Raw genomic sequence first — 22,008 nt, 5'->3', positions numbered from 1 at the left:
AAAAAAAAAAAGGTGAAGTGGGGCAAACCCCAATTATTCTGCAAATTTCAGGACTGCAAATACTAGAAGTTGCAGAGTTTCCACATATTGGAAACATGCTGTAAAGAAGAACAGAGTAGGCAAGCTTACTTGGGTCCTGAAGTAAATGGCATGCACATTTTAAGAGGTCATTGGAGAATATGACTGTTGGTTCTAAGAATTAGGTAGTAAAATGGATGAAAGGACAAATCTGAGAGACTGAATTTAAGTCACTTTATCTTCAGGAAAGAAATACTGCAGGCCTGAAAAGAAATTAACAGAAGCAATAAAGCCATTTTCAATTCTGTGGTGCACAAGACCAAAGAGACACACTATTTTACTGCCACCAGTGTGCAAAATTAATTACGCAGATTAAATGCACTACTGCTTCCTTTTTAGTCTCAGAGCTACCCTGGGAATGGCAAAGGGACAAGAATGCTTGACAAGACCGTCTACAGGGAAGGGGCAAGATGGACATTACCTTCTTTAGTTTTTGAGATTAGAATGTCACAACTATTGTCACTGAGTTCTTGGTAACAGCCAGTACTTTTAAGAATCCATGACTAGTTTAGCATCACAGAGGTGAGATGTGTTTCAATTCCTGTTCCACTCTCTTGTTGGTGTTTTGAATTTTCATTTCCATAATTTTCATGTTTTCTTTTCATTTTAAAGAGCAGCAAACAACTTTTTGCACTGGGATAAAAGACAAAGTTGGAACCTGTCCTTCTGTAGACATGCTTGTGCACTGCACCTCCCTGCAAGCAGTCCTGCTGGCAGGGAAGGAGGAACCAACCATCTCTGTCTATCCAGAAACAGAGCGTTTTTCAGGCCTCATACCTCCCATCTCAGACTCTTATTGCATGCATGTTTGTGTTCTTCCTTGGCTGAGAATCATACACTTCTCATCTCTTAGCTTGTAGGCCATCTGAATGCAGTTCCTGTTGAGTCCTGTCCCTGTGCCCAATTTGTTAATCGACACTGCTTAGTAACCATTAAACATTATCAATCACCTTTGTTGGGAGGAGGGAATGGATGATTATTTGTCAGTTGGATAGGTCTGCACCTGTCCAAAGAGCTAAAGTAACAGAGGGGAGACTTGCTCATTAAACACCTCGCAAAGAATGAACAGAAAGTCAGTCTTTGTCCTGCTGATCTGCCTACATTTTACAGTCTTCATTTTACACAGAAGCAACAAAGATCTTGTGATCTGAATGCGCTGACATGTAGGAATGGAACTCTGACCTCCAGCAGTCCCATCCTATGTGTTGAGCAGAACAGTACTTATGCCAGCGTGCAACATGCACAAATCTCAGGCAAGGCTGCAGTTCTTATACCTTCAATATGCAAAATCAAAAGCTAATGCTATATGAGGATGCATAAACCAGATCAAATCTCAGATGACAAGCAGCTTCAAAGGTCAGAGATGTGCTAGCCTGAGTTCAGCATAATTTTTGGATCAGCTTTAGTTAATTAATAATCTCACACATTATTTAAACTCAAATCCTCAGCGACTGCTGCATATATATCCAAGTTTTCAGAGTGGTACAAGTGACAACACACTATGAAGCAGCAAGCTTAAGATTCCATAACTACCCATTCTTCCCTTGAGGAATATTTAGCTAATAATTATCCTTTATGCAAATAGAGCAATGCCTGACTGAAGACTTTCATTCATTCCAACGTGCAAAAACAGACCTGAACATTCCTGTCAAAAAGCTATCCAGGTAAGAGATTTGCCTCCCCTCTCACACCTCTGAACTCAGGTTTTATTTGTTCTTGGCCTGTTTTCAAAGGTGCAAAACTGCCTGTTTTCAGTTAGTTTGCACACTGGTGTTGCTTTTTAATTTTTGTCATTATTCTGTTCTTCATAAATATTGCTTGTAGATACTGGGGCAAAGGTTTGTAAAGCATGTAGTCATCTGCAATTGGTATGGAAGTAATCTTTCCTGCAAACCCTGGTCTAAGAGTGCAAGACCAGCCATTTGGCTTGGTTTTATTTGTACTTAAGAAAAGCTTATGAAGCTTATCAAATTATTATTAAAACTGAGTACTTTCTTAGTGATTAAATATGAAAGATGGTTTCCAAAATATTGTCCTTATTGTGTGTAGTAAACCCAAGATACTGGGAAAAAAACATGAGAATTGGGTATCAGTTTGTTTTTCTTTACAACAGCTTAATGTGACTAAACAAAGTCCAGCAAAACCACAGGGCAGAAAACAGAGCTTAGTGTTTAGCTTTGTGACTGATGACTAAGGTCTTGGAAAGCTGTCTTGAAAGATTTTTTTAAAAAACAGACTTTCACTTTGGACACCTACTTTTCCAAAAGGAAGAGGTCTGATTTTTAGGAATGTTCTCTGACCCCATAGAAAATGTCTTTTTAGTGGTCATGCCCTAGTGTGCCAAAATTTTGACCAGCACATTCTGGAACCACTGAACAAAACCAGTCCCTGGAGAACTCGTGAAACAACTTGATCATTTATTTTCAAGATCTGATCATTCCTAAGGATGATCTGATGGGACAGCCGTAACAACAGCTGCTGGCTCACTCTGTGAGTTCTACTGTAGCCTGCTCATCACCTCTGTGATTGTTACATGTCAGTGGCTGTCATCTTACCCACTGAGATACTGGACTGAGAATCCTTGGGAAAATATTAATTGAATCACAGCTGCTCATGAATGCAGGCATTTGAAAAGGAGCCTAATTTGCCTTGGAAATACTAGATCAATTTATAGCTGGAAGTGGAAGTTGTGAATTGGAGATTTTAATTAGAAATATACAAATCTGTAAGATTGCTTGACTCTCAGAATAGTACAGCAGTGTTTATGTGCAGAGGACTTAGACTAATGTTCTGCCTTTTCTGATTCACAGAGACCAACACACTGTAATATTTCTCCCTCTTCACTTTTGGATTAGCATAATGTTGAAACTCAACAAGAAAATGCTTTGAAGCCACAGTATTTTGCCCATATACAGTAAAAAACTAACTGAGCCCATCAAGTTTCACATGATTTTCCAAAAAACACTGCAATGTTCTTTGCCTAGAGCCTGAAAGCTTGCTCGGTCAGTGTTTAAATAAATGGTTTTGGTTGACGGCACCTTCCTTAAGTCTGCTTCCAAGTACGTCTAGGTCCTGGTGCTCTAAAGTTGAAAATACAATAGCTTATGCAACACAGAGAGAAACATTCATTTCACTTGTTCTGTCACTTGATCCTTTCTAAAAGTCATAGGTTATGTCAACATTTCTAAGTAATTCTGCACAACAAAAGCAGACTAATAAATCAAAGCAGCAGGTGCTGAAGCTGTACTATATAGTATTGTACTGTATTGTATTGTATTGCATTGCATCGCATCGCATTGCATTGTATTATATGCATTTCAGGGGATTGTATTACAGACTAGTCAGGTCCCACAGACTAAATGTCCTCACCACATCTTCTCAAATCTCTTCAAAGAACCAATTAACTGTCTTGAGTTTTTATGCCACCATAAAGTGTCAAAGTGCACTGGGGCAGAGCTTCTGGGTACTTTCCTCTGAAAAAAATCTAGTTTGCAAGCATAACACGCCTCTGTATGCACCATAAATGAGGCTAACCAGAGATTTTTTTCAAAACTGTGTTAATGCTCAAAACCAGAACAGTAATGTAGTCATAGCCATTAGAGACTGAGAAAGGTTTCTTACAGGCAGAAGAGGTTGCTGATATGAAAGATGAGTAACATGAACAGTTTAACTCAACACCTACAAGTGTTTTAAATCAAATGCTTAGCTAAACTGATGTCTCATGTTTTTCTGTGATTTATGCAACAAAAATACAAGCAAAGTTCAGATGATAAATAAAAAACTTGCTCTACTCACATTAGTTTTTAGTTGATTTTTCATAGTTTGAACAAAGAGAAAACTGCATCACTTGGCTCAAACTATATAAAGGGCTCTATCCTAACTTAACTTGCAATCTTTCAGCAAGAGTGAGTGATTCTAGTATAGAGTTGTGATACACTGTCTCACTTCTGTCCCAAATACAGCATTTAAGAGATCTCCTTAGCATAGAGGGGCAGGCTCACCCTGCCTACTCCCTCTTGGGCTTTCTAGAGATAGAGCTTCAGATCTTCTGGTAGACAATCAGGATGAGGAGACAAAAGGATGCATTAGAATAAAGTTTTCTTGGGTTGTGCTGTTTCACAAAGAGCAACTCATCCAGCCAGAATGGTTATATGTGTACCAGCAGAAACTGCTTGCCAAGGAATCTTCAAAGAGAAATCCCACTGAATATATTGTGATGAATGTTTCTTCTCCTGCAGAGATTTTGTCGGGTCAGTGGCATGGTGAAAAGACAGGAAGAAAGGTGGGACTAAGGCCAATTGGAAAGTCGGCAGTTTGTTTGGCTTGAATGGTTCTTCGCTTTGTTTCTCTTTTTCACAACATGAACTGAGTCACTGCATTTAACCTGAAAGAATGAGTGGTTCAGGTCACTGCTGAAGCAAGAAAAAAAAAAAAAAAAGAAAGCTTTTTGCTTTTGCTCATACAGTCAAGGGCAACTTGAAAAAACTTAACTGTGAAGATTCCAAACATCAAAACAGAATTAAAAATAACTAAGACTACTTTTCGTTGTAATGATATGGATGATACATACGTACACGAATGTGCATGCAACTTTCACTTGTATTAAACAGTTGACAATGTTCCGATACCAAAGTCAAATGCAATGGATAGACATGTTATATGCTATATGCTGCTTCATCTGTGCATCCTTGCTAAGAACAGCTCTTTCAGCAAGTGATGGGAAGCCTTCACTTGAATAAAATTCAAATTTTATGTTCTGTGAAGCTCTGAGGGGTGAGAGGGAGCCTGAAATAGGGGTTGTCCCTTTTCTTATAAACCACTTCGCATGGGTTGAGCTGAAAATGCGTCTGTTTGGTGAACCAGTAATCTAGTTACTGACACCCCTAGGGCTCCTGAATATTGTTCAAATATTACCACTGTGGAAGCGCAGTGTTGTATCTCAGTGACAGAATCAGAAGGCTGGAGTCTACTCATGTGCACAGTAGTAGACAGATCTGCTCTCCACCCTCATGTCTTTCGGAGATGGCAAGAGCATTGGAAGCTCCCAGCTCTCTGCTAGGCTGCACAAGTGTACATGGATTAGCACACAGCCATGGTGGAATTTCATTTTCTCCAAGTGAAGCTACTAAGTTATTACTGAGCTACAAGCATCACAGTCTCAGAACCTGAGGGTTACACAGTCAAAAAATGTCTTGCTGGTAACAACATCCCTTCCACTATTGGCTATGGCTTTACTATGTTCTAAAAACAACAATTAAATTCTAAACATTAACAGTTTCTGAAAACCAGTAACATCTTGATTTAGAGCTGAATGTTTTACAGCTAGCATGTTCATTTGACATGGATTTTGAAAATATATCTAGCAGGACAAATGGTTATTTACAGGAAGGAAACCCTTATTTTCAGAAGAAAAAAGAACTGAAGAAAATTACCACCTGTCAGCATTTGGCTGTGTTTTAGCTTGAATTTATTTATTCAACCATGAAGGTTCTTTTGACCTTTGTTGAAAATGCATCAAAATTGCTGAAAAGATATATGCTTTATCATACTAGCTTTTTTTGTTGTTGTTGGCTTTTACAAAAAGCTACTATTCTGATTATCCAGTGGGGCAGTACAGCCAAGATATATTACTAAATTATCATTCATACAGAAGATCTCTTAACAAATTTCTAGATAAATTACAGTCCAATAATCTTATAAACTATTATCATCCTTCAAGAAGCTGCATAAGCAATGCATATGTGTGAGTTTTAATGTTTTTTTAATAAATATAAATTTACTTGCAAGTAAATTGTGTGAGTTTAGAGAGAGGCAGACAGCAACTGTGCAATTAAATATATGAGCCTAGTGTACAGAGCTTGATGCAGTATTTCTTATGTAGCCTATCAGAAGCACTCATTGGATATTGAACTGCCCACTAGCTTTTAAGTATGTAGAACAAGGGCACTGTATTTATTTCTTGGCTGTCTGAATTCACTTGGCTGTAAGAAGTGGGTAGCATTCAAACAGGACTTGCTGTCCTTATGCACAAGCTTCTCATTCTCCAAAGTAATCTGGGTAAGACAGGAAGTGGGGTTTTTTTTGCATCTTAAAAATGAGTGTCCTTATTACAGTTGCTAGCATTCTGTATTTGGTAAACTTTAATCATGTGCTTTTAAGTAACTTCTTTTATCTTTTCTCTCACATTTGCGTTCTAACAAAGACTAGATCCAACCTATTTCCTCTCCAAGCAGATCTTGCCTAGCATAAGCACGCAGTATATTACAGTCTAAAGTAAATTCGGCATCACTGATAAAAAATAGCCATCAATATTTCTAAATAACTACATTAAATTGCAATTAGTTTTCCCTTATGATGGAAATAAACCTTACTCACAAACATGAAGAAACTTGTACAATGGGAGCTATAAAACTATTTAAGGTAATTGGGATGGATAGAAATCTACTGATTTTTTAAAATGTATTTAAACTACTATGCAGGTCATTTTCAAATTGGACAATCAGTCCACACATCTCTAACAAGAATCTCTTTTCTGCCTTTTACCAAATTATGTACCTGTAACAGTTAAACATCCTGTTTCAAATTGTGGTTAAACTTTGCATGGCCTTAGAAATCACACTGTATCATTTAAAATAATACCTGGGAACTTGTTAAAGACTTCTGCACTAGTTACAGATACATATCTTCTTATTGTTTTCAATTTGCTGGCAAAAGATATTTGTTAAAATCTTGAAAAAAAATTTCTAAGCAGGATTGACAGAAGACTTTATAATAAGCCACTCCCTATTTGGAGTGCTACGAATCAAAAGCATAGAGGCTGTTGGTAATCTATTCTTTTGCTTATCAATTATACTTCAAGTTGGACTCATAAACCCTTTGTTTCTTCTCAGCTTGAAATTCTACACTTTAACTGGGTGTAACCAAACATTAGCAAAGCAAAATACTCTTCTTAACAAAAAAACCAAACATGAAATTTACACAGAGAATGATGACTTCTGTCACTACAGCATAAACTTAGTATTAACTGTTAAAATCATTAAAATACACAAACAGAACACTGTGCCAGTGAGCATACTTCAAGTTTTAGGAAACCAATGTGTATGGCTTCTGTCTCTACATACTGGCAGAGGAAAGACAATTAGCTGATGCACTTTTAGTGTTAAGCATCTGTGTTAAAAAAACTTCATAAATTGCAACCTAACAGCCGTTTTCTTCACATTGCAGGAACACATACATGAAGTAAACACTGGGACAATGGAAAGACCACTTGAGGCTACCAGGATGGAAAACAGCACCTCTTCCTCCTTTCTCATGGAAAGAAAGACTCATGTCAAAATTAATAGGAAAGAAGTCATGCTAGCTAAGCTGAGGAAGAGGTGCTCCTGCACCCCAAAGAAGCTGAAGAACTTTGTCATGGACTTCCTTCCTGTTTTACGATGGCTTCCCAAGTACCAGTGCAAAGAGTACATTTGGGGGGATGTTATGTCTGGGTTAGTGATTGGGATCATTTTGGTGCCCCAAGCAATCGCATACTCACTGCTGGCAGGTCTGAAGCCCATTTACAGTCTTTACACATCATTCTTTGCCAACATAATCTATTTCTTAATGGGCACATCCCGTCACGTCTCAGTTGGCATTTTCAGCTTGATAAGCTTAATGGTAGGACAAGTTGTGGACCGAGAACTTCTCTTGGCTGGGTTTGACTTGAATGATGATGCCCCACCAGGCTTGGGTGACAGCTCTCTGCAGAATGACAGTCAGTCCAACACAACTGCCTTCAACCTTACAATTGCGGGGATGAATGCTGAGTGTGGGAAAGAATGCTACGCTATTGGCATTGCTACAGCCTTGACATTTGTGGCTGGAGTGTATCAGGTAAGTGGTTACTGACATCCAGAGGCAAGGCATGAAGTTCCTAAAGCTTCTTTGCATGACCTAAGCTTTGGTTTGACTCTCTTCCAATGAGGGATACAGCATCAGTTCAATTAAATGACCTTGGACCTTCCTTCTCCAGGAAGCCTAACTGTAGGCAACTCAGAGAAAGGATGAGGTAGGTAGTTTTCTTAGCTACTAGCAAGCACAGGTAAAACAAGAGTCTTCTGCAAGATTGTTAACATTGTTTTGATAGTCTACTGCCTCTTGGCCTTGCTGCTTTCATGGGACCATGAATGCAATATAGATCTTACCATGAGGGAAATTCCCAGGTAGCTGTGTAGTTGAACAATGAATAAATAAGTCTGTTTCCCTAGATACTTTAATAAAGGTGCAGACCCACTCACCTACTTCTACACAGGTTTAGAATGTGCTGCTCAGTGTTTTGCTAGTGGGTACTATGTTCCACCAAACTGCTGTCCAAAGATAATTCAGAAGCAGAAAGGACAAGAGGGGAAATAGATTGACTAACCTCATTTTCAGACAACAGCTGTGCTGGACTCTGAGACTTACCAATGTGCTGCACGTCACCAGGATATCAAGAGAACACAGAAGGAAGCATGATGACCATACTTACCTATTAATTGTGTGTGTGTGTGTGTGTGTATATATATATATGCATTAGGAAAGAGCTAGCTATTACTAAGAAATTTCAGGTCATATTTATGAACAACAGAGTGCCCTTGTGAAGCTATATTTTCCAAAGCCATTAAAGGAAGGAGAAGCAACTGGTTAAGGACAGCATCCTGGGATCTGGGAAAGTTTGTGAGCTCTTCTGCCACTTCTGACAGGCATGCCACATAGGCTATCTGTGCTTCAGTCTCCCTTCTGTTCACAGGGCTAAAATGAAAAGCTGTTTAATATAATAGTGCCAATAAAATAGGGATCTCAGCTGTTGTCATTCAAGTTCTATTTACAAAGCAATGGCTGTAAGTTTTAACTTTATTCACTTTAAGCCAGGAAAAAAGAAAATTGGCTTTGGTATAACAGAAGCATTTTTGGATCCACTGTTCTTTTGCATGGGAAATAAAATTCAGACAAGCCACTGCAGTGGAGTCACTTCAGACTAATGTTTGATTGACCCTGTCTCAAACTCCTCATTCATCTCTTGGGTTTGTAGTATCCCACAACAGTAAAAGGAATCATGCTTTAAAAGCAGACTGGAAAAATCAAACGATAATTTCTATTTTAGATTCAAACAGCCAAATGCTATCTGCCTCTAGCTAGTTCTCTCCCATCTGTACTTAATTATTTGCAGCACCATTTAAGGCTCATTATTTTTTTCTTTCTTTTTTTGTGTGTCTCCTCAGGTTCTAATGGGAATCTTTCGTCTGGGTTTCGTATCTATGTACCTATCTGAGTCTGTACTAGATGGCTTTGCAACTGGTGCTTCCCTAACCATTTTAACAGCTCAAGTGAAGTATCTGATTGGAATAAAAATCCCACGTAGCCAAGGGCATGGGATGCTGGTTATTACCTGGATTAACATTTTCCGGAACATTACTCATGCTAACCTTTGTGATGTCATCACAAGTGCCATCTGTATCGTGGTGCTGGTCACTGCTAAGGAACTGGGAGATCGGTATAAGCATAAGCTGAAATTTCCTCTTCCCACGGAGCTGGTAGTTATTGTAGTGGCAACACTGGTGTCCCACTATGGTAAGTTAAATGAAGTGTATGCATCCAGTGTTTCTGGAGCTATTCCAACAGGATTTATTCCCCCCAAGGTACCACATTTCAACTTAATGCTCCGAGTAGCTGTAGATGCTTTGCCTCTTGCCATAGTCAGCTTTGTCTTCACTGTATCCCTTTCTGAAATGTGTGCAAAGAAATATGCTTACACCATCCGAGCCAATCAGGAAATGTTTGCTGTGGGGTTCTGCAACATCATTCCTTCTTTCTTCCACTCTTTTGCTACCAGTGCAGCTCTGGCAAAAACACTCGTCAAAACATCTACAGGTTGCCAGACTCAGGTCTCTGGAGTAATTAGTGCAATGGTGGTTTTGCTGGTGCTGCTCTTCCTGGCACCTCTCTTTTACTCCTTGCAGAAGTGTGTCCTGGCTTGTATCATCATTGTCAGCCTCCGGGGAGCCCTGAGGAAGTTTCGAGATGTGCCAGCACGGTACCATGTAAATAAGGTGGACACACTTGTTTGGGTTATTACCATGTCTGCCTCTGCCTTGATCAGCACAGAAATAGGGCTGTTGGTTGGTATTGTTTTCTCCATGTTATGCATCATTGTTCGGACACAGAGGCCACGCACAGCCCTGCTCGGTCAGATCCAAGACACCAGCTTTTATGAGGATGACTTAGAATATGAAAATCTCTCTTCTGTTCCAAAGGTCAAAATATTCCGTTTTGAGGCCCCACTTTACTATGCAAATAGAAACTACTTCCTAAAGTCTCTGTACAGATTGACTAACTTAGATCCTAATCTAGAAGCTGCTCGAAGGAAAAAATATGAGAAGAAGGAAAAGCAGCATCTGAAAAAAGGGAATCACACAACTGCTAATGGACTGGGCACTGGAGAAAACACTCTGCAATTAGTTCCTAAGCAAATTGATTTCCAAACCCTTGTTGTAGATTGCTCTTCCATCTCATTTTTGGACACCACTGGAGTTAACACTCTAAAGGAAATCCTGAAAGACTACAGGGACTTAAACATTTCTGTTCTCCTGGCTTGCTGCAATCCCTCAGTGATAGACTCTCTGAAAAGAGGAGGTTACTTCGGGAAAGATTTTGGAAATATGCAGGAAATGTTGTTCTACAGTATACATAATGCTGTGCAGTTTGCAAAAGACCAAAAGCTTTCAGCAGATTGCTCAGTTTAATCCTCTGTCTTCCTTGACAATTCACTACAAAAGTGACAAATGGGGAGGGGCAGTTTGCAATAATTAAATTATCAGACACACTGTTAGCTGTGTACAGCAATGGGCCTACAAGCCATTCTCCCCTGAAGAGCTCTGCTCTTTGTCAGATGCCACATAGAATAGCCACTGAGGACACAGTCCAGGACCAGGATGGAACAGGTTGGATTACTACCCGCACCTTCACTTTAAAATGCAGGTGATGTGCAATAGTGCGGTTTGGGATTGACTTCCCCTTGTGCCATGATCATGTGTGACCCAACAAATACATCATGAGACTCGTGCTGGAAGGTCTGCCCAGTGTCAGCTCACTCTCCCAGTGGTTAAACAGCTGGTTTGTGCTAAGAGGGCTAAGCTGTCTCCATGAAAATGCAACCAGTCTAGCATCTCGGACACAAAGGTTTAAATTCTGGCTTGCAAGGCCCTGACCCTTCCATCATTCTAGGTGTGCTCCTAAACAACTCCTGCTATTTGCATACAAATAAAAGGGATAAAATATTGTGGAAAATAGCATACCTCTCCATCTTGATTACATAGGCTTAATGACACAACCTGCCACGGGAGAAGAAACTGAGATCCATCTCAGGTTCCTCTCAAAATTTCCAAAAATTACTGCTGGAGTCACATGTATTACTGGCTTAAATCTGTGGTAATTAGTTACTGAAGCCTGTGATACCATTAAAGATGTTGGAAGAAATATGATTCTAATGCACAATTTTGTAACTAGTAAGAGGATAAACAGGATAAAGAAAAATTAATGGCTTTAACTGGTAGTCACACAGTTACCCAGGTAGTTGTACTATCCTGTAAAAATAAGTTGCCTCTGGTGGGCAGATGCAACTCCAATTCAGGACCATCAAACATAAAACCTCAGAACTGTGATACAGCACAGCATGTACAACTGCCTGCCTGGGTACAAAGAAAAACAGGAGAAAAGAGGGTACAGTGGGAAGATAAATCTGTGATCTGCCTAGAAAGGGACTGATGGGTCAGTCAGAACTGCCCGGCTAGTCTTCTCTGATGCAGTGCTAATGAAACTTTACAGCAGCATACCTGGGCCAAGTAAAGGGAGCAAAGTTGTGTATCCCCACGTGCTGGAAAAATTCCACCCCTGTTTGTACATAGGGTTTTTTTTCTCCTATCATGTTATTCTTTTACTTGAGGTCCACTAAACCATGTTTTCCAGGGCTGGGTTACTTTCTATAATAATTAGCATTAACTGCTGTGTCAAATGATACCCCTAGAATCAGTTGTGTTGTTAAATATGCATGTTCTCTCTTTAAGCATAGATCTAGATTTTGATTGTAACACAGATAGTACTCAGTGTTCTGGCCCGTGGCATTGGCAGAATATCCTCCCTCATATTCAAGCTTATAAATACCTGCACTAAAGGTAAGACAGCTGCCCTATCTTTCTCTCTTTAATCATGGCTGGTTCACACATGGCACCATGCATGGAAGGAAATTCTGTCACAGCTGCACCTCTTACAATTAGCAGACTCTAGATACAAGTTCCATGTGTGCAGCAGCCATTTCTCTGCTGTGCCATTAAAAAAAAATTAAAAATCAGGTCAACACATGTGTGACTTGCTTATTTCAACTTTTCAGGTCACTGAATAAAAGAACACTCGAGGTTCTTCAGGTGCCCCAGAGCCTGTCTGGCTCTCAAGAACAAATATTTTGTTAAAGGAAAAGCAATACATTCCCAAAAGACAAAATAAAAAAGGATTGAGAATAGCACAATACTAGATAAGTGATTCAATGCTGACATTTTCATGGACTCATTATAGAAAAGCGTATCAGCTGCACACGTTAGTACTGCCAGAGCAGTAAAACCTGACAGAAACATCTCTCAAGAGATTAAAGGACTGACCATTGGCAGCATTTTCCTGCCATAAACCAATTTAATTACATTATTCTTTAAATTGCTGACTTGGTATGACTAGCTTATTCATGTCATAAAAGCAAATGAGCAGAGCCCAAGGACAAAGTATTGCTTTGTTTCTGCTTTTGTTTGTAATCATTCTTTGATCAGAGAATACCACTGTTAAGGTCCTGCCAGGGCCTAGCACGAGGAAGTGGGTTTACATGAGTTACTGCCAGACAATATCAATACAGGCACTCTTAGGCTGTTGTGCCAAAGCAAGCTGTCATTGGAAGTCAAATAATATTGTTTCGGTACAAAAGAACACAGAGCCTAGCAATCTAGACAACTTTTATTTTCATGAGTCAAGCTACCAGCCTAGAACACAAAGGAAAAAATGCAAAAATACCCTTAACTCTAGACCAACTCAGAATCAGAAGTCTTTTTTTCATCATATTATTTTTAAGAATGGCACCAAAGGATACCTAAGCAAAGAAACTTGGCTATGCATGAGGGGTGTTAAGCTTTAAGACTTATACTAGGAAGAAACTATTGACCAGAAGAAACCGTAAGAACAGTTATCTGTTTCAGTTTCATTGGCAGAGCTGGCTCACAATCAAGTTGTTGTGTTGAACAACGTCAAACACAGCAGGGAAACAGCTTACAGTGCTATGATGTAGGGATGCTGGCAGACTTTAAATTTTTTCTAAGGAGTATGTAAAAGGTAGCTAAAAAAGCAAGCCTTTTTCTGGCACATTTATGTTTGCTATACTGCATTATACCAAGATTAATGTTATGATGACTGAAAACGCTAAAAACTGCTGATTCTCTTCTCTCCTATTCTACCAGGAATTAGGTACCATGACTTGGAGAGGAGCTGGGGATGGGCTTGTAATTCCAACTAGGTTAATACTAATGTTGAAATAAAATAATTATATGCCTTTTAGGAAATGTTATATCCATTGTGTAGATTGACTATATTTTTGTTCACTGTGGTGCCTTGTATAAATCACGTATCCAACAAACTTTAGTACTGCTACATAAGAATAGAAAAGGGTTCTTAACTTGTGGACTGTGTGGCTCCCATGAAGCTGGGCAAAGAGTTGGGAGTCGTCACCTCAAACTCTCCTGCTGACTAGTGCAGCGTGACCAGAATGTGTGGTTTAAGTGTCAAAATGGCTGTATTTACTGGCACTGCTAACTAACAACCTGGGAGCTGTCCAGTCCATGAAAGATGCCTTGGGTTCCCCCGTAACCATGAATATTCCTGTATCATATGACCTAGAGACAAATGTGTGCTTTTGGTTGGAAAATAAAAACTAGCAGTTCTTTGAAAACAGTTTACCTTGTGGTATCCTTTCACGGGTAGTAAAATAACAATAATTTCAATAAAGAAAAAGGTAAGAGGTGGGTTTGCTGTCCTAGGAAAGGGTTAAAATACAGGGATGCACTCAGCATTGGAGGATTAGAAGACATAATGAGAAAGAACATTATAGAAGTGAGAAGGGAAAGGCGGCAGTCTTCTGTGTAAGCACATCTGCTTCTTGGGAGGAAGATTTATGACACCTTTTTACAGATGTGAAGAACTGTGAAGAAAAGCAACGCCTGTATGTTAGCCTTCCACAGTGGTGGTCCCCCCTAGTCCTCTGTTTTCTGTAAGTGCTCTTCTTCAGTCAAGTACCTACCATCACCTTCCAAGAAGTCTTCTCTACTCACCGACCCCATGACATAACACCGTTTTCTTGTTACAGGGTTCTCACTCAAAACCTCTTTACATCCTTCTGGAAATCACTGGTTCAGGAAGAGAACTACACATGCACAGAATTTAGCATCAGGACTGAACTCCTCCTTTTCAGATTTGCATTCTTGCCCCTGTTCCTTCTTTGAATCCCAATGTTTGTCTGCAGGCTCCATGCTCTCTCCCCTTCCAAACCATTGCTGCTGCCCAGTTCACTGGTTGTCTTTCCACAACTTAAGTGTCTTCTTGTCTTTGACAAATGTACATTTTTGCAAAATGAGCAGTTTTAGCTTGGTTCTAAACAGTAGTGAAGTTTCTAATTCTTACATGTCAAAGCTGGGCTAAATATTGAGGCTGGTGCGTTAGAACCCTACCCTTGAGGTCTGGGGCTTCCTGCTTGACTGCTATTTCCATGCTCCTAGAATTTTGATTGTGTCAAGGAAGTCCCACTTTGAAGGACTCAGTGCCTCACTCCCTACAAAGGCTGAGCAGAATCCATAACAGACGCATTCGTTTCCCTCAGTCATTTGGAAAGCCCAATCAAAGACATACCACAGCTGAGACAGGCTGCCAGGAGGAGTTTTGGCTTCGGAGTGTAGATGTGGCTTTCTTTTCAAAGGTACTCACTGGTTTTTCTGTAAGTCAATTGGTTACAGAAACCTGAAAGACCCAAGCCATCTCTCAGCAGAAACCTCTGAGATCTAAGACAATGATTCCAGCAGTGGTGAGCAGTGACAGTTGTCCTTGCCCCTGCTGAAGCTGGGTCACTGCAAGAGTAAGTATAAAACCCATAGCCCAGTAGGAAAGGGAGACACAGCACAAGAAAGGGTATTTACTTGGAAACTTCCACAGGGAAAGATGGGGGGTAGGAGCTGTGTTACCTGCTATATTCACAGATGGACTAACATGCAGAGGTACCTCTGGGGTACAGATGCAATACTCATCTGTGTGCAGGACCTCCAAACACCTTCCCAAACAAACCTACATACACAAGCACACTCTAGGAAGAAAACCTCTCCTGTTCCTAATGTACACTCTGAAACACTCTGAAACCCATTACTCCTTAAATTCCAGTACCAGAGTCTGAGCCTTCCTTCCTCTTGTTGCTTCTCCAGACTTACAACTGGTAAATTCACATCTTCCTGTGTCTGGGATAGCAGATGCAGTAATGATGTGGACTGTAAATATGGTCAGCTCAGCACCAGCTTAAGCCAGGCAGAGCTATTACAACTTTTGACGAGGTTTTTATTGTTTGTCTTTCCTCACAGACCAACCACTCCTGTTCTAGGTATCTGTATTTGGCTCTTTCTACTGGACATATTGGTATGAGTATGTTTAAGCTGAGTTAAATGGGACCTGAAAGGCAAGGAATTCCAATGTTGTCCTCCTAAAGTCTGACATGTATTTCCCTAGAACTAGAAATGTTATTATGTATATGAATCTTTTTGGAAGAAGGTATTAACTGGTATTAACTAAAGTCACCCTGTTTTAGTTGTCACTGCCTGTCACTTGATATAGTGCACTGATGGACTCAAGTGGAAGGAAGACAGAAGTAGTGATAGAATAGTGGCAGCTTTCATTTGAACCTCTCAGTTAGTTGGGCTTGTTATAATCTTCATGGAACGTTTTGTGCGGTATCATGTCTCCTAAACTAAATGACAGAAAAGTAAGCCACATTTCTAGTCCCTCAGCACTGCTCTTAGAATGGGTAATGGTTAGCAAAACACGTAACAGGATGGGTGAGAAGTCTTGTTTGGGACAGTATTGCCACCTGAAATGCAAGGAATTCCATCCCATTCCTAGCTTTCGCCAAAGATCCATCTACCTAGAAAGGGAGCGTAACACTGCCCTGACTATTAAAACCAGCCAGGGGGAGCTCTCAGCATGCGTGCACAGCCAGGATGTGGCCAGGAACTGAACTCTGGCGTCACCAGTTCATCTCAGTATTGGGTAGTTGCTACTGTTACTGCACTAAGACCAAACCCTGCTGGACTTGAAGGAACAGCAGTGATAACGCCCAGTATGAGTCTTGAAAACAGTCCAAATGACCATTGCCAGGAATCCAGCTGAGAGGTCTCTCCATAACACTGGGTGTAGATGCCCTGACTGCAAAACAGAACTCTTCCTTGCTTAAGAAAACATTGGAGATGCCTCTAGAGCTCTCTTTTCAAAGTTGTGCCAAGCAGTATTTTAGAAAGGATGCACCCAGTGAAAAAAAGCTGCACTAGAACCTTGTACATGCAATGGTCCAGGAAATCCATTTCTGCTGGCCCGACACCTCTCTGGAGGTCATGGTACAACTGGAAATTAAGATGCTGAGGCATGGACATAGCAGCAGAGGACACATGGAATGACTGTAGCATATGAACTGACATGGTCCTGGTACAACTTGACCAGCACACCCACAAGACTCTTCAGATGAAAGCAAACCTTAAACTGCTCCTTAATCTGTTGTAAGGATGTAATGCATGCATGTTAGCCTCATCTTTCTCCATACAAGCTCTCTCTTTCTTAATCTCATACACCCCCAAATTGATTCCCCTCCCCTGGCACTTAGCTGACTTCCAAGGAAGCAAAGCCCAGCTTACAATTATACTAAGACAAATATCAAAGTGAGGACCTGTCAGATACTTTAATGTGTCACATTTTTTCTGGATTTTGACCTGAGGTGTTTGCTTACCTGAGAGCAACTAATTCCAGTAACCAGTGAATTCGGACTTGTTCAATGCCGCCATGCGGAACAGAAGAGATGTAGGCAAGGTTCATCTCTTGGTCTTTGCTCAGGTCAAACAGGTCAGCACGGCTGTGAGGTAAAGGAGGGCTTCAGGAAAGCAGGGACAGAAAAGAAACAACACATTGCAACATTAACTAGCAGCTCCACTGGGTATCCAAAGATCCCTATGCTAAATCTCTACACCACCCGCAAGACCCTCCATGGCATGAGGAGCACTGCCTAACATGAAATTTAAGCAAAATGGAGTTGCAAGTTACCTGGGGCTAACTGGCTACACATTTAGTTTGGAAAAGCAGAACACAACTCGGGTGCATCTCACTGGCACGCTCGAAGGAAAGTATTACAAGCAGTCATTGCTGCACAGGTAGCAACCTCAGGCAGCAGTGTCTTGAAGAAGCCATACAATGGCAGTCATCTTGTCTCTGAGTAATTGATGATAAATGGAGCTCAGAGTCTTTTAGGCTTTGGAGTGGAAGCCAGACTTGCTCAGGTCTGCAGTAAGACAAATATGGGCTTGATCCTTCTGCTGAAGTTCATGCAATGACATCAACTCTTGCTCTGCTGTGGAAGCTATGGTTGTTAGAAGCAGAATTAGACCCTCAGAGCCTCCACATTCTTTGGCCATGTTCTACTCACCCCTAAGCATAAGGAAGTACAGGAGTATTGTGGCTCAAGGTTTCTATGTTTGATGCCGCAAGCAGTTTAACCTGCTCACGGCTGTACAGCACTGATCATGTTAACATGATTTTGATGTCTACTTATTCCACTGAAATTAACATAACAGTGGGGCAGATTTCTGCTGCCTCTGTTTCCACAGATGCTGCTAGATGGAGGGAGATGTCACCCCCACCCTCCACAAGTCAGAAACTTAGAACGCTGCCCAGTTCACTGGGTTTGGGCATCCTTAGAGATCCTCATTAAGCCTCCTGGTAATGTGCAAATTCTGAATGCTAAAGCATTTGCATTTCAAGAAAGATAAAACAACACTGTTCCCAAGGTTTGGTAAAATACTCCCACGTGTCTTCACATTGCAAAGAGAGATGACTTGTGCTCTAACTACAGACTGTATATTAACTGAGTAAGTGAAGAAGTAATACAGTTTATGCTTTGCCTACTGTGATCTGTCTCCTCTGATGGGCAAATCAGCTCTGGGCTGACTGTAACTATGCTGGGAAGAGTCATATTGTCATTCCCTCCTCCTCTGTTTTCCTCCACAAGTTCATCCCGCCTCAAAGGACCTCACTGAATGAACCTGCTACTGTAGAACCATCTGTGCCCAAAGATGGGAAAACCTGACCCCACCTGGACAAGAACCTGTTGCAACTTTTGTCCTAGCTAAGACACTGCCTATTTATTACCTCATCTCCTGCATCCTTATCTGAAACTGCAAGTCTCAACACAGATTACATCCCTGTAGTGCTTCATACAAATCAACCTGCACATGTGAGCCCCTCTGGCAACTTTATCAGCATAAAGCCACTTAAAAATCATCTCCCTGAAATTGCTTCAAGTCATACAAGTGAGACTGAGAAGTTACCAATCCCACTTTTACTAAAAATGTACCAGCCACTTGAGTCTTTTTAATTGTTCCAGTGGATGAGGACAATGTTAACTGTTGCTTTTTGAAGGAGTGCTTTACTACTGCTCTGAGATTCAAACTTGCACCAGTGTACTGCTTCCATTCAAGCAGTGGCAAAGATGGAAGTCAAAGCATAAAGCAAGCATTCACATATTTTTGCTTAGTGCACACTGAATAAACACTCTGAAATTTACATTTTTCTAGAGAGAAACATAGAAGAAACCATGACAAGATACAAAAGAAAGCTGGGAAAACAGCAGGTTTTGTTAGTGGTAATATCAGTATCTGCCCCTTCCTGTTCTGAGTGGAAAGTGCTTTTCATGTTTGCAGCTTTCCAAAGTTTCCTTCACACAGTTAAAATCATGGGGTTTCTTGGGCTGCAATTTAAATGGGCAAAACACACTGGTTTTAAGGCAGTTTTTTATTAGTGTTTCCTAACATTGCAAGCAAAAATTAAAACTATAAATGAAAAAGAAAATCCAGAAAGCCCAAACATTTCTCTTCATCAGAATGTACTTTACGTCCTGTTCTGTTTTCCCACCAACATGGAAAATTTTTAAAGTTTTGTCTTAGACTACTTTTATGCATTATATAAAAAAAAGTGCACAAATTCCTTTTCATCCAAAGCACATGCTGCTGATTCCATCCCTGTTCATAGAATCATAGAATCATAGAATGGTTTGGGTTGGAAGGCATCTCAAAGATCATCTAGTTCCAACCCCCTGCCATGGGCAGGGACACCCTCCACTAGACCACGTTGCCCGAAGCCCCATCCAACCTGGTCTTAAACACTTCCAGGGAGGGGGGGATCCACAACCTCTCTGGGCAACCTGTTCCAGGGCCTCACCAGCCTCACAGTAAAGAATTTCTTCCTAACATCTAATCTAAATCGACCCTCCTTCAGCTTAAACCCATTACCCCTTGTCCTGTCACTACACTCCCTGACAAACAGTCCCTCACCATCTCTCCTGTAGGCCCCCTTCAGGTACTGGAAAGCCACAATTAGGTAGGTCTTCGTGGAGCCGCCTTTTCTCCAGGCTGAACAATCCCAACTATCTCTCAGCCTGTCCTCACAGGAGAGGTGCTCCAGCCCTCTGATCAGCTTCGTGGCCCTCCTCTGGACTTGCTCCAACAGCTCCATGTCTCTCCTGCACTGGGGCTGCCAGAGCTGAACACAGTACTCCAGGTGGGGTCTCACAAGAGTGGACTAGAGGGGCAGGATCACCTCCCTCGACCTGCTGGTCACACCTCTTTTGATGCAGCCCAGGACACGGTTGGCTTTCTGGGCTGCAAGCGCACACCGCCGGCTCATGTTGAGCTTCTCATCAATCAACACCCCCATGTCCTTCTCCTCAGGGCTGCTTTCAATCCATTCCTCGCCCAGCCTATAGTCGTGCTTGGGATTGCGCCGACCCATGTGCAGGACCTTGCGCTTGGCCTTGTTGAACTTCATGTGGTTCGCACAGGCCCATCTTTCCACCCTGTCAAGGTCCCTCTGGATGGCATCCCTTCCCTCCAGCATGTTGACTACACCACGCAGCCTGATGTCATCGGCAAACTTGCTGAGGGTGCACTCGATCCCACTGTCCATGTCGCCGACAAAGATATTGAACAGTGCTGGTCCCAGTACCGACCCCTGAGGAACGCCACTCGTCACCATTCTCCACTTGGACATTGAGCCGTTGACCACAACTCTTTGAGTGCGACCATCCAGCCAATTCCTTACCCACCAAGTGGTCCATCCATCGAATCCATGTCTCTTCAATTTAGAGACATGGATGTTGTGCGGGACAGTGTCAAATGGTAGTCTAAGTAGATGACATCAGTTACTCTTCCTTTGTCCACCAATGCTGTAACCAATTGTAGGTGGCCATCAAATTTGTCAGGCATGATTTGCCCTTAGTGAAGCCATGCTGGCCATTACCAATCACCTCCTTATTTTCCATGTGCCTGAGCATAGTCTCCAGGAGGGCCTGCTCCATAATCTTGCGAGGCACGGAGGTGAGACTGACTGAGTGTTGCAACACTTTTTCCTACAACCATTATTTAATCCACTGTATGCTTAAATGAAGGAGGTAATAATCAGTTTAGAGTAAGATACGAACATGGCTGAGGAACATACTGCCTCTTGCTTTTGAGCCTGCTAGAAGCCGTCACACATCTCCCAAAACTTGAAGGCTGTTCAACCCCAGTCAGCTCAGCAAGACTGGGCTTTCTCCGAGAAGCAAAGCACTAACAGGATATGAAGTGGTGGAGCTGGGATTTATGCATGCTCCCACCCATCCCCCTGACTCAGATCAGCCAGACTCACTGGCCACATCAAGAACATGGTGCATGTTGGCAGTGCCTTGAAAGAAGAACAAAACCCTGGAATGAACAGCCAGGGAAGCTTTGCCTGGACCTGTTTAGGGGCTGTGACAATGAAAAGGAAAGGGAATGAGCTCTGAGTATCAACATATGTGCTGTTCTGGGGAAGAGGAAGGACTTCACGTGTTCAAGGGCCCTGGAGGCAAGGGAGCAAGCCAGAGAGGGGATGTTGACTGGCCCTATCTTGCGATCTGCTTTGTTTGCATTAACTGGCCAGGCAGGTAACACACAACAGGCTAAGCAGCAAAGGTCAGCAAGGTGCTGGGCCCTCCGATCCCACAGCAGCAGGCCCGAAAAAACCTGGGTTGCTTCAGAAAGGCCACGTCCTCACACCCTGGGGATCCTTTGCTTGAGCGGGCTAGAGGCAGCCGGCTCTCACCCCGGCCGCTTCTCGCCAGTGGTGCGTGGCCTACTGCCGGCCGCAGGGCTGTGCGCGCTTACCAGAAGCCAGTGCTCCTCCAAAAGTGCTCCAGGGGCCGCTCGGCTCGCCGGACATCCACGTTCACCACGTACGCCGCGGAGCCCGCGCCCAGCTGCACCACCAGCCAGAGCAGCAGCCCCATGGCGCTACGAGGAGCCGAGCCGAGCCGAGCCGAGCCGAGCCGAGCCGAGCCGAGCCGAGCCGAGCCGAGCCGAGCCGAGCCGAGCCGGCGCCCGCTACCGACGCATCACGAACGCGACGCCAGGCGCCCGCCCACGAGGCGACGGGGGTGGCGGCTCCCGCCCTCAGCGGCTGTGGCAGGCCTTGTGCTGAGCGTGTTTAATTCGCTTTGGATAATTCCGGTAGTAACGTGTCCGTCTGAAGGCCAGGCGTCTTGTACTTTTTTGTTGTTGTTCTGACGTAGGTAGT

General features: G+C 42.2%; 2 protein-coding genes across 3 annotated transcripts in view; one reads left to right on the top strand and one right to left on the bottom strand.

Annotated features, from left to right (window-relative positions):
* Positions 1–21,757, bottom strand: part of IDUA (alpha-L-iduronidase) — a 46,650-nt gene extending 24,893 nt beyond the window's left edge. The window contains exons 1-2 of one of the 2 annotated variants that reach the window (XM_075739950.1): positions 21,600–21,757; positions 17,159–17,299 (exon numbers count right to left, since the gene is read on the bottom strand). In XM_075739950.1, the coding sequence (XP_075596065.1) occupies positions 17,159–17,299; positions 21,600–21,721 (263 nt within the window). In that variant the 5' untranslated portion in view covers positions 21,722–21,757. The remainder of the gene's footprint in view (positions 1–17,158; positions 17,300–21,599) is intronic. The other variant, XM_075739951.1, reaches the window with a different exon arrangement.
* On the top strand, positions 1,603–14,052 carry SLC26A1 (solute carrier family 26 member 1). The gene is given in 4 exon segments (XM_010300063.2): positions 1,603–1,714; positions 1,717–1,742; positions 7,303–7,953; positions 9,321–14,052. Coding segments are annotated over 4 exon segments (2,259 nt in total). The 5' UTR covers positions 1,603–1,653; the 3' UTR covers positions 10,842–14,052.
* Positions 21,758–22,008: the final 251 nt, after the last annotated feature.

The sequence above is a fragment of the Balearica regulorum genome, chromosome Z, assembly GCF_011004875.1.
Source record: "Balearica regulorum gibbericeps isolate bBalReg1 chromosome Z, bBalReg1.pri, whole genome shotgun sequence".
In the NCBI taxonomy this organism is placed as follows: Eukaryota; Metazoa; Chordata; class Aves; order Gruiformes; family Gruidae; genus Balearica; species Balearica regulorum.
Note: the sequence above shows the minus strand (reverse complement) of the source record. Positions and strands in the feature narration are given on the sequence as shown.